Source organism: Mustela erminea, chromosome 9 (assembly GCF_009829155.1).
Source record: "Mustela erminea isolate mMusErm1 chromosome 9, mMusErm1.Pri, whole genome shotgun sequence".
Lineage (NCBI taxonomy): Eukaryota > Metazoa > Chordata > Mammalia > Carnivora > Mustelidae > Mustela > Mustela erminea.
The window spans coordinates 26,322,254-26,334,541 of record NC_045622.1 but is presented as its reverse complement, the minus strand read 5'-3'; the positions used below and the strand labels follow the sequence as shown (position 1 = coordinate 26,334,541).

The 12,288-nt window shown below is 45.0% G+C and overlaps 1 protein-coding gene across 3 annotated transcripts in view; it reads right to left on the bottom strand.

Annotated features, from left to right (window-relative positions):
- Window positions 1-9,957, bottom strand: part of NTM (neurotrimin) — a 939,904-nt gene extending 929,947 nt beyond the window's left edge. The window contains exon 1 of one of the 3 annotated variants that reach the window (XM_032356562.1): window positions 9,628-9,957. In XM_032356562.1, the coding sequence (XP_032212453.1) occupies window positions 9,628-9,709 (82 nt within the window). In that variant the 5' untranslated portion in view covers window positions 9,710-9,957. The remainder of the gene's footprint in view (window positions 1-9,627) is intronic. The other 2 variants (XM_032356566.1, XM_032356568.1) reach the window with 2 other exon arrangements.
- Between the last annotated feature and the right edge of the window lie 2,331 nt (window positions 9,958-12,288).

Sequence of the window (12,288 nt, the reverse complement as noted above, 5' to 3'; positions counted from 1 at the left end):
GATAACATCAGAAGGGATAAGTTCTGAGACCAGATTTTGTACATATAGTAAAACACCAAAAGCATAGGAAAAGGAATGGTTGAATTGACAACAGCTCACCGTAAGTTGACAGGGTAATATGGCTCCAAAAAATCCCTAAAGGGAATCTCATGCCATTTTCCCTCTGTCTTTCCCTCTCTCCATCCTTTCTTTCCAGCCATAAATTCTGAGCGTTGAATTTATGCCAGGTGTTGTGTGAGGTGATTTGGGATGTAAAGATCCATAAGGTGGTCCCTGACCTCTAGGAGCTCAGAGTCTAGTAAGGGAAGATAGACACGTGAGCACATAACTACACATGTGTAGTTGTGTGGGATGGATGTTAAGAATAGAGGTTAGTACAAGAGAAATGGAGGCATAAAGGATGAAATGAGAGGCTTCAGAGGGATGCTGAGCCTGGAATTTCTTCTTGAATAATAACAAGTGTTTTTGAGGTAGACGAAGACAGCACTCGGCAGAGGGAGCAGTGTGCACATGTGCTGTGAGGATGAGCCCTCAAGCAGTCATGGAAAAGGAGTCAAAGGATTAGGAGAGGCTGGCAATCGCAGGCCAGAGCCATAGGGTTTCTGGTATCTTTCCAAAGAGCTGAGACTTCCTTCCCTTTGGATTTGGAACCAGGAGGGGTCATATTCTATAATATTTTGGGCTACTCAGAGCACAATGGGAGAAGAAGACTTTAAGAAGAATACAGAGTAAACAGAAGAACCTTAGAGAAAAGGAATCGGTACCCTTAGTGTGGATAATAATACAGAAAATAGGAGAAATCCTGGAGATATCTAACCTCTTGGGAAGAAAATTTGAGAGAAGAGGGGAGGAAATCACTTTTTCAAATATTTAAGTAAAGGTCATGTTGAAGAAGGATAGACTTGTCCTGTAGGTGGTAGTATTTATATCAATCATAAAATTATTAGATAATATTCATTGAGAACTTACTATGTGCTAGGCAGTGTTCCAAACACTTTATATGCAGCAACTTATTTAATCCTCAAAACAGCCTTAAAACTAAGTTTCATAATTATCTCCATCTTATAGAAGAGGAAAGGGAATCACAGAGGCTGACTGAATTGCCTAAGATTTCAAACTAGAAAGTGGAAGAGCCAGGGTTTGGACACAGGTAAACCAGCCACTATGTTATAATGTCTCTCTGGACCTAGAGCAAATGACAAGAATCTATAATAAGACAGATTTTCCTTCTCCTTTTTCTTCCTCCTCTTTCTGTCTTCCTGAAATCCAATGGTCAGGTAAAATAGACTATCTGCAGATAGGCACGGTCCCCCTTATTGGAGATAGAAGCTAGGGAACCCCTGCAGCTGCACTGTTGAGATACCAGAACTCAAGGAAAGGGACTGGAAGCTTGAAAGTTTTTCTGGGCTTGAGCTGGTTGTGACTCTGGGGCTGGCAGACACAGCAGTGTGAGTACTCTGGGGAACCCTCAAAGTGAGTACTTCCTGAGTTAACCAGAGATTGCCCTGGGAACAAATTTACATAGTAGCTCTGTTCCCCATATGCCTTCTATCTTGTGTACCCCCCCAAACAGACCAAGTTTTCACTCCTGTATGCACTGCAGGAACTGAGCTGGCTTGGGGAATAGAAGCAGCTTCACTTCTGCCTAACGTCCTAGCTGCAAAGTTGCTATCGAGATTCTCAGCATTGAGGCTTTGTTGCCCATGAGAAGGAGAGCAACGGAAGCAACACTACTGGCTGACTCTTGGGAATGAGAAGTGGAGCCTGAACAGAGGAAAAACATGCAAATTTCACACTAGGAGTGGAGCTTCTTCCAAGGCTCACCATCCCTTAGTGCTCTCTAAATCTAGTTCTAACACGTTCTTTCTTGACCCACATTCAAGTAGCTCCTGAGTTTCTTTTCTCCAATGGATCAGTTAAGAATCCTCATCACTCCTGATTCCCTATACCTCAACTGCTGTTAATCCTTTTACCCCAGTTTAAGGGTGCCTTGTAAAGAATTACATGGGTATGTGATGTAATAGATACAATAAAGCATGTCGTGTTTGCGTGCACACACACCATTCACACATTCTAACTTTGGTCATCGGTCTGTGACTGTGTCTGTATTCTTAGCCTCCTACAAGCAGAAACTGCTTCCGAATACTTTCTTCTAGCATCACTATCTTTCAAGTGCTATACTCAAAAAGACTATTTGCAGAATTGCAAAATGTTGAACTTGAAGTGAAACTTGAAAATTATTTTGGTCTGACTTATCTATTTTAGAGACATGGAAACTCAGGCTCATAGTGAGGAGGTGACTTACCCAAGACCATAGAACATTTCAGATGACATTAGAGATATAATTTTTAAGCCTGGCCACATATTAGAACCTCTTACAGAGGCTGAATAAGGCTGATGATGAAATTCTGATTTTGTTGGTCTGGGATATGGTTCAATCATTGGTATTTTTATAAAGCTCCTCAGGCAATTTGATACACCAAGTTTGAGAACCAGTGATTTAGGGAATGAAAATATTGCAAATAAACACACATTGAACCTACCCCCTGAAGACCTTACTGGTTCTGAGAAGGGGTCAGGAAATGTCAAATTGCTGTAGGCTGCTTGACCTGGGAGAATCAGGATCCATGACAAAGCAGTTATCTGTTCTCCTCCATGAGAAAAGCTAAAAACAATCATCACCACCACCGTGGGGATGCAGATAGAAGCAGCCAGGTAAGCAATCATCCTAGAGCATTCAGGAGACAGGTAGTGCACAGTGTGAGCCTAAGAGAAGCTATCGTCCCTTTTGTACAGAGGGCTGAAAACAGAAGTTGATGGATTGGAAGAAGGCTTGTGCCCCAACTGTGGTATATGACCAGAGGAGAACAAATAAGTCATGATGCATTTTTATTATTCTAAGAACCCTAAGTTGAATGTGATGAGTGGGTGGCAAATAAAAGGGCTCTCAGAAGGGAGATTACCTTAGATCTGCCCTGAGTTATGAATCCTTCCCAGAGGTCCCCTGTCTTATTTGTCTCATCTAGACCAGCTGCCAGAGGCAAATCCTTCCTTGGTCTTATATAAGTGTCTCCCCACCTGGCTCCCCTTACCTTCTTTGGCCCTCTAGTTCTGTGCAGAACGCAGGGCAAAAAGGAAGTGGGTAGGCTACCAGACAGGGTGGCATCGGGCCAAGAATCAGCTACTAACTTGAATGGCAAAAGACAATTGTCACAAAGCCAACGAACTTACACCAGCTTTTATCATCCACATACTAACTGAGGGTACATCAAACATGCATGAGCCCCTTCTTGGCAGGAGACAGCAGGGGGAAGCAAAGGCAGCACCTCTTATGTGTTATTAACACAGAACTGGAGTTGCGCACCCTCTCCCAGTGCTCTCTAGATAAAACAAGGACCAAGGGTTAGTTGCTTTCTTGTATCCCACCATCATTTCCGTAAGAAACCAGAAGCTGTGTTGTTCACTCTTTCCCTCTGCTCCTGGCATTCCTGCTGGTGCTTCTGTATGCTATTAAAAAGGATGACAAACCAAGTCAAATCTTGGAAATTCTATTGTCTTTGGTCTCATCCTTTAGTTTGTTTTAGTCACTGATATATTTATTGCCGCCACCCACAACTATACACGGAACATAATAGGCACTCAGTAAACACTTGCTGGGTGATTGGACCAATAAACACATACACAGCTACAGTCTGTGTTGGGTTCAAGTTTGGTGGCACCACCAAGATAAAGCAAAGGCAGTGTCTCTAGAGAGTGGATCTGAATGAGCCACTGAAGCCCAAACCAGCCAGTTCTTTGAACAGTCTTTTATAACTGTGAAGACAATACTCTTAGAGAAGAAAAAAAAAAATCAAATTTAGTAACCTAAGATGTCCTTAGTAACAGTGCTAAAGAATGTGTTTTCCAATATTTGATTTCTTAGCTTGACAGTCTCTCTTGAAATATTCTCTTCTCAGCACCGAAAATGTGAATCTTTGTTGGTTTGTTTTGCAGTTTGCAAATGACTTACAGAGTTCTTCTGGCAGGGTTTCTGTTTTTCTTCTTGCAAATAAACAAAAGGCCATCTCTCTAATATGACTTAAGTGGGGGAGTATCTGTGATCTGTCAGGGTTTTGGAAGGAGGAGAAGAGGGCAGGAGAGGGAAGGAGAGAGGAAAATGAGAAGAATTGGAACAGGCAGGGTATAGAAGCTGAGTGAAATGTGGACAAGGGGCAAAGGTAAATCAGATATGGAAAATTAGAGTGGCAGGGATATCAAAGAGCTGAAGACTCTGCAATCAATCAAAGGGGTCCCCGGTACCCTTGCTGGCGACGGCTGAACTTGCCCACCAACTCGTTGGCCCCTTCTTCCTCCTGCTGCGCCCTATCATCTGGGCTCCTTGTGAACTGAGAAGACAGACTTTCCCTCCTTCTCCTGGGCAAGCCTGCATGAAGCAGAGCAACCCCTGCCAGCGTGACCTAGATCTGTCAACTGATCAATTATTGTTCCCATAGAGGAGAAGGAAGAATGAAAGGAGGAAAGAAAAAGGGAAATGGAGAAAAAGAGGAAAGGGGGAGAGAGGGCAGAAAGGGGGGGGAGGGGGAGAGACAGAAGGAGAGGGAAAGTGGAGGAACACACAGAGCTTTTAAGTTTAAGCAGGTGATAACGGGCAGGCGTCACCCAGAAGGGTGCATAAATAAATACAGAAATATATAAAATGAAATAAGAAGCTCTCAGAGAGGGAGAGGATTGAGTCCTCTTTTCCTCCACTTTTTCTAATCCAGACGAGAGCTGCTTTGACCCTCTAACACTCCTAGCTCTGACTTTCTTCTCCGACCCTCCTCCTTTCTGCCACCTGCCCGCATTGCACCTCCATGCAGAAGTCTCCTTTGACAGACGTATGGGAGGTAGGCCTCCTTCATGCTCCGTCCAAAGCCCCTCTGCCCTTCCCTTGTGCGCTTGGGAGTGGTATGGAATGGGAGCATCCACCACCAGGAGTGGAAGGCTACAATGGCGCCACAGACCCCATCTACCCATATACCATCAATTACTTTATTTTTGCATGTTTCCATCTTTTATTTTTAATCTGTTTTATTGAATTTCAAATGACTATAGACATAAAGTAAACATTTAACAAGCCAATAGAGCAGAAAGGAAGTAAACTGCATAAATACAACCAGTCTCAGCATGGAGTTCCACTTAGCACCACATGTTTGGAGTGTTACAAGCATTAATGAGTCCTTACAACACCCAGGGGAGTTGCTCCCCAGCCTGGCAGGCAGGTGGGGAGACAGACTCACAGAGGGAAAGATTTTCCCCTGCAGAAAACATAGGCAACTTTGAGCTCAGATGTGCCTGCTCCCCACTGAGCCTTTCACAGGCCACCAGAACTGAATTGGAACCTGGAAGCCATGCTCATGGGAGAGTTTGAAGAGTCTGTAGGGTCTCTGTTGAGGTCAGATATAAAGCAGAGTTTGTTTGCACGTTTGGCATTCTAGTTGGTGTGTAGGAGCAGGCCATGGACTCCAAACCAAAAAAATCTGGAACAGGGCCAACTCCCAGATATGATGATCCCACCCAAAGTGTGTTCATCATGAGTAGACAGACATGAAAAGATGCTGCAGACCTTGTCAGCATGTGTCTCCTTACATGCCGGAAGCATGCGGCTCATATTGATTTCGAAATGTCATCTGTTCTTAGGATATTAAACGGGATCACAGCATCCGAATGGATCAACTGTGGCTGAAGGCAACATTGGTGTTTTGGGCCAGTAGATGATCCCAGCCCAGGTCACTGTAACTCTAGATAACCAGAATGCAGGCACGCCAAGGACAGAACCCAGACATTCCAGAACAGAACACCTGAGCAGGGACACAGGAGAGACCATCTCTTCAAGGACACAGTTGAACTCCTCTAATACCAGCATTATGGGAAAGGCTTACTGAGAGACAACAGAAGTCAGGGGCTAGGCATCCAGCTCATGAGAAGACATTATTGGGGTTATATTTGGCTTTTAAAATGCCACAAAGAAAGAACCAGAACCAGGGCGACGCTTGGCACCTGGTCACTAAAGTTACAATCCCAAGAATGGTCTTTATGCAGCAAGACCTGCTGGCCAGTGCTGGGACTCTCCGGGACCCTTGATCAAATGCTCAGAAGACTGTCACTGAGTATGAAGGATGAAAGTATCCTGCATTTGCTGCACTCCTTACCTCCAACTTGCCCCGAGTTGGCAGAAGCAGGCATGGCAGCCAGGGTTTACTTCATGAGGTTCCTCTGTCTCTTTGCCCAAAGTTTGGGGGGGTTTTTTGGGTGGGGGAGGGGGGTCATGCTTGCGAGTACCCATGATGCTTACATCAGGTCCAGGGTTCCATCATCCCACACCAATGTTTCACTTTCCCAGTAAACACTGTCATGGCCCCATCTACTTCCCTCACATTTCTAAAGCAGCACCCAACTCAGGCTGCTGCTGGCACCCAAACATTTCCTGTGAGTGGCAGGAAGTTGGCGGATCTGCCCAGCTGAGCAGTGTCCATGTCGTCAGTGCCGAGTGAAGGAGAGCGTGAACTTAGCCCCCACGGTCCTTTCCCTTCTGCTCTGCCTGTTTGTGTCTCAAGTGGGCAGATATCAGTTGATGTGGGACGTGAGAAGATGAAAAAATTTGAAAGGTAAGACAGAAATCTAGCCAAGCTCATTGGAAGGTGTTAAAGGGAGCATTAATCCTTCGAAGGAGAAATGGTTGGGTTTCTAGAAAGAGAAGGGCTGCGGCACTACCAGCCATTCCTTTCAGAGCCTCTCAGTGGCAGAAGGTGGGCGGATGTGCTGAAAAGGACAGCCGCCTAATCCAGCTTCCCCAGCTCCTGTTCCCAGGAAAGAAGAGCTGAGAGTTAATCAACCCCAGTGCGGTGCTTCTTAGGGCCGGAGCCCCAGGGCGCTAATCACCCCCTCCCTTCTGCCCATCACTAATCAGTGCTGATTCCCTTGGAAATTCCCTCCCCCTCTAAGCTGGATCATGGTTGCTGGCGGGGTTGGGGGGAGGAGAGGGTCAGAAAGGGGTCCATAATCGGCCACTAGCCCTGGACACCTTTTTTTAAGAAGGCAAGAAACCCAGGAAGTAGCGGCTCCAGGAAGAGCCAGCTTAAAACAAAAACAGAGAAGAAAAAATTGCCTTGGAATGTGTACTGCATTCTAACTAGTCCCACTGGGTCAATGCAATAGGGGTGGATTATTGCAGGCAAGACCCGGGCTGCCTCAGTAATTCTGCAAGTTTGATAAGAGATAGCTGGCAGACTCCAGCCTCCATCCCCCGAGAGAGAAAACAGACATCACCTTTGCCAGATCAAATGGCAAGTGGTGTGGGGGCTTTGGGGGTTATTCTTCCTTAAAATTGAGCAGCCGGTTTTATTATGACACATTGAAGCCTATTCAGAGCTGGCTCAAGGTGGGTAGCACAAATAAGACCATTATTCTCCCAAGGAAAGTCAAATTTGGCAGAATGTGAGGAGGTCTAAGATAGCTCTGTCACCTCTATCCCCCCACTAAGCTAGGAACAGGACCACAGAATCAGATTTCACCCCAGAGAATTTTGTACCGCAACTTTCTACTCGTCTATTTAGGGATGATTCAAAGTATGAGCAAATATTATGCTTCCATGCATTTATTTCTGAAGGGGTGTGGAAAAAAAATCACATATGCTAATTTATATGTAAATTCAGTATGGCCCTGGGGCTCCTGGCATGCTGCCAAGAGGGCTGTTGCTGGTGAAAGTTTGGCCATTGTCTCCAGTTTGATGTATAGATAGACAAGACAGGGACCTTCGGACAGATGGAAATTATTGGGGACTTGGGACCTACCTTCTCCCTTCCTCTGACCTTTCACTCTACCTTCTGTCTACTTAGTTTTCATTTCTGTTGTTAGCATCATAGAAGCCTGTCCCTGAACTCAGTTTCCCCACTGCTAGTGTTGGAGTTCTGTTCTTCTCAGGTGAGCCCCTAAGGACCAAGAACAGGAGGGGTGAGCACCCTCCCCGCACACACATGCACACACATACATGCGCACACGCACCATTGCTGCTCCATATTACGTAAGACGAGTCAGTCAAGGATGCCTGCAAGTTGGCTCCTTTACTCTTACACGCACCAATGGTCCCCTAGGAGAGGAGAGAGATACCGAGGCTAGTGCCTCTCTGCGGCTGAGGGCAGCAGACGATATCGAGGCTATCCCTGCAAAACCCACCACTCTGAACTTCCTTGTCGTTGGACTCCAACCCTCCAGCGTTCCTTGCCTTCCTTCTTGAGCCCCAGCCGAGGGTACACACGCATTTGACTCTTCCCAGCCTGGTCCTCTCTGCCCACCTTGTGTGGGTCTGTATGGTAGCCACTGCAGCCGATGTCAAAGGGACAGAGGCAGCCCCCAAAGTCTACCCTCAGAGGGGGGTCAGCAGGACCGGAGGTGGGGACAGACAAGACCTGAGAACTCCATACTGCGGTAGAAGAGAACGAGGTGGGTGGAATTTCCCATCCTTTTTTGCCCTGTGAGACTGAACTTTCCTCTGGGAATACAAGGCACAGAACTGAGCTTCCGCATGGGATCCTGTCTGTGAGCTCGGCGGGACCACCCGGGGAAAGTTTCTCTGCCTGTCTCAATCTCTATGAGTTTAAGCACCTTTAACATGAAAAAGGCAAGTCAGAGCCTCCAGGGGACGGGTGGGTAAGAGCAAGCAGGTGAGCAGATGATACCACGGCTGGAACGTCAGAGCTAGGACAGAGCGTGGGGCCACACGGTGCAGCAAATGGACTCAAGGTTGAAGCAGATTCCAAATGCACCCCAACACAGCACTACCAACATCAAAGGGTGCCTTGGGCCAGAGACCAAGCCCACCCTCCATGGCCATCCCAGTCCTTGGCTCCCCCACCCCAAAAAACAAACAAAATTAGCATTCGACTCTTCTTGGCTCTCTCTCTTCAACTTGGAAAATCTTCCCTGAATTTCAGATCCCCCTGAGTGTTCCCACTGCCTTTCATCATCTTGTTATCCTCCCCCAGACCGGCTGCCCCCACCAAAAACACACCCCCAAACCCATTAAAAACTAATACAGTTGTCCCCTGCTGCCGCAAATTGATTCATCCCTTCAAGCTGGGTCTCTGACCAGAATCTTACACCATGCACAGTTACCTGATTCTTCCTAGCCTGCATTTTTCAGTTGCTCCTTTTAGAAGCTTTGCAAGTTTACTGGCCGATATTTAAAGTTTCCTCTTGTAATTTCTTCCCAGTAACATAAGCAACACATTAGCAACCCTGCTGCCCTCTGAATCTGTAATTTTCCCCTGCTTATATGTGTGCTCCGTTGTGTATGTGTGCAAGAATGTACATAAAGCCGGGGAGACCAGTACATAGCCACGCACCTAACAGGAGCGCCAGACACATTTTACTTATGCATATACATTCCCCCATTCCGGTAGCAGCCAGAATCAAATCAATATTCTCACAGCCTGGTAGGGAGAATGAAGTCCCAGCCATGCTGTTTAAACGCTCTCTCCTCCACCTGCAAACCGTGCAGCACAGCCGACTCAGGGAGCCTGCGAATCATATAAAGCATACTGTACGATTCCTGGGTCTACTGTAGGCAAATCAATAGCAAGCTCTTACCTTGAAAGAGAAACAGAGCAGCCAGCCCCGTGAAGATTGCCCAAGAGATAGAATTGTGCATTTTTGCCTGGATGGTTTTCATGATTTTTTTTTTTCTTCTTCTTTTTCTTCTTTTTTGTCAGGTTCGGTTTTTTCTTTCTTTCTTTCCTGACAGATTGCGTTGCTCTCAAGCTGTTGGAAGGAGATTTAAATCCACTGTTTTGCTGAAGGACACAACAAGAAAGCCGAGGGTGTGAGAGAGTGTGACTTCTCAGTAATTATCTCTACTCATACTCTGGCACTGAGACACATCGTACAATCTGGCCCTGGACAGCCCTCCTACAAGCTGCAATCATTGGTTCTAATCCAAGGATTGACAGAGCTACAACACACGCGCGCCGGCACACACACACACACACACACACACTCACTCAGGAATCATTTACTGGGCAAATCAGGCTAGCTGATTAAAGAGACAGGAGCCTGGAGAGATGGGATGATAAATGCCACTTTGCCCCTTCTATATTACTTTCATTTTTTAAACTGACAGTCTCAGAGCCCCAAGCATCAAAAAATCCCTTTCCTCCTGGCATTCCCTGGCCTCCTGAACTCAGATTCCCTATGCACTGGAAAAATCCCATAGCCAGCAACGGCTTACGGGAAATTTTAAAGGGACATTTTCATGCTCAGTGAAACTTGCAAAGATGAGTCAAATTTCATTTGTTGGTACCTATTTTCCTCTCTGATGAAAATATCACTCAGTGACAGATTTTTTCCCCCTCTCATCTTTTCACCTTTTCCCAATCAACCTCTTACTTATTTGCTTTGAAAATAATAAATAACTTTCTATTTTCTTCTGCTGTCACTCCTGTTCAGAATACCTGTATTACTCCTATTTTTCATTCACTTAATTTATTTCCTAAAGCCATCCATGTGTATGCAATACCATGGAAAAGGATGAGGCTTCTGAGGTCTTTGGAGAGCAGCAGTCTGAATAAGGAGAACCTGCTCCAAGAGAGAACAAGAAATGAGTTTATTCTCCATGCCCCAGTCAACCTACATTCATTAAAAAGAGTAATAGAAGCGCTTGTGGCTTCAACTGCAGCAAGACGGATTGAAGTTAGGTAGGCTGAAGGACTTTTGGAGTGTGGATTTTGTATATGGTTATAAAATGTCCTCAGAGAGTTGCAGACATTCATCTTATTGGTGAGGGGTAAAAAGAAAAAATCAGACAGAAATAGTCAAATGGGCATAATGACTTCTAGAGAGACTTCTAACTCTAAAGGACCTGGAGGTTAATGTGAATTTTTGGTTTCTTCTTATGGGAAGGAAGTTATGGGATATGAATAAACTTCTGGAACACTTAACCCCTCAAAGAAACTCTGCTAGCTGACTTTGACAAATATATACCATCACAATGCCTCAACATACATTTTTGAAATATTTCTTCCAAATCTCCACAGCCAATCACTGTATTTCCTTATAACCCCTATAATAATGGTAAAGCATATATTCCTGAACTGCATAGAACAAAAGTACTTCTTGTCCATTTATATTTAAGAGCATACAGGCAAAATGGGAACAGGTCTGCCATCCTGCACCAGTCTAAGCGGTGCGTTCACTCTGCATTGTATGTGAAGAGGAACGGTGGCCCCTGGAGATGTGCAGCCCAGCGACAGCATGGAAGGAGTGCTGAGCTCTGCTTATACAAACCGAAGGACTGTGGTTAGCTCATTTTACCTCTGTGATCCTTGGCCTCTCATTTGTAAAGTTAGAAAACTGGAATAATTTCTAAGATCTCTCCATTTTAAAGGTGTTTTATGTTAACACAGCTTCCTGCCCCCCCCCCCGCCATAGTGTTCTAATTCACATGTCCATCAAAATGTCCTTGATATTGTGAGCTCCCGGTGGACAAGAATTTTATCTCTCTCCTAGTCTTTGTGTGGGGCTCAGCAGAGTGACATGTGCAATTAAATGCTTTGGAATGGCTGTGGCAACTGTGAACAGTACAGTACAGAAGGAAGGAGGGCTTCCTTTCACCATCATCCCACTGTTCACCAGAATGATGATAAAGACAGTGGGTCATTGATAAGTCTTTAGTCCCTCCCCGGAGAGGCAGAGACACTAACATTTGTAAATGTCCTCATGCTAAACTATCATAAGTCTATGGCAATCGGTTAATGTACATTGACCAATTTTTATTATCATCTGGATGTGTGACAACAATAATAAATGAATAATTCTAGGTGATATTTATTGAGCATTCACTTTGTGTCAGGGATGATTCTCAATGTTTTGCATGCATTCTTCTCATTAAATCCTCACCTGTGACGTGTCTTCACCTGTTGGCATCCCCGTTTTACAGATGAGAACATTGAGGCTCAAAGAAAATGTTCACATTCACACAGTTTGCACACAGTGGAACCAAAATTTGAGCCCAAGCATTTACTTCTTGGACGAACCTCTAAAATACTTCCTATGCCAAAAACTGTGATGGACCCAAGCTACTATCACTCTTATATATGATGTCTTTGCTATTTTAATAGCCTATGAGATTGCAAGTTATATGAAACACGTATATCAATAGTGGAACTATAAGAAAACCCTTATATTGTCTTTAGTGTTAAATGAATAACAAGTGGTTGGTACACATAATTTTATCAGAATGCAAAGAAGTGGTGA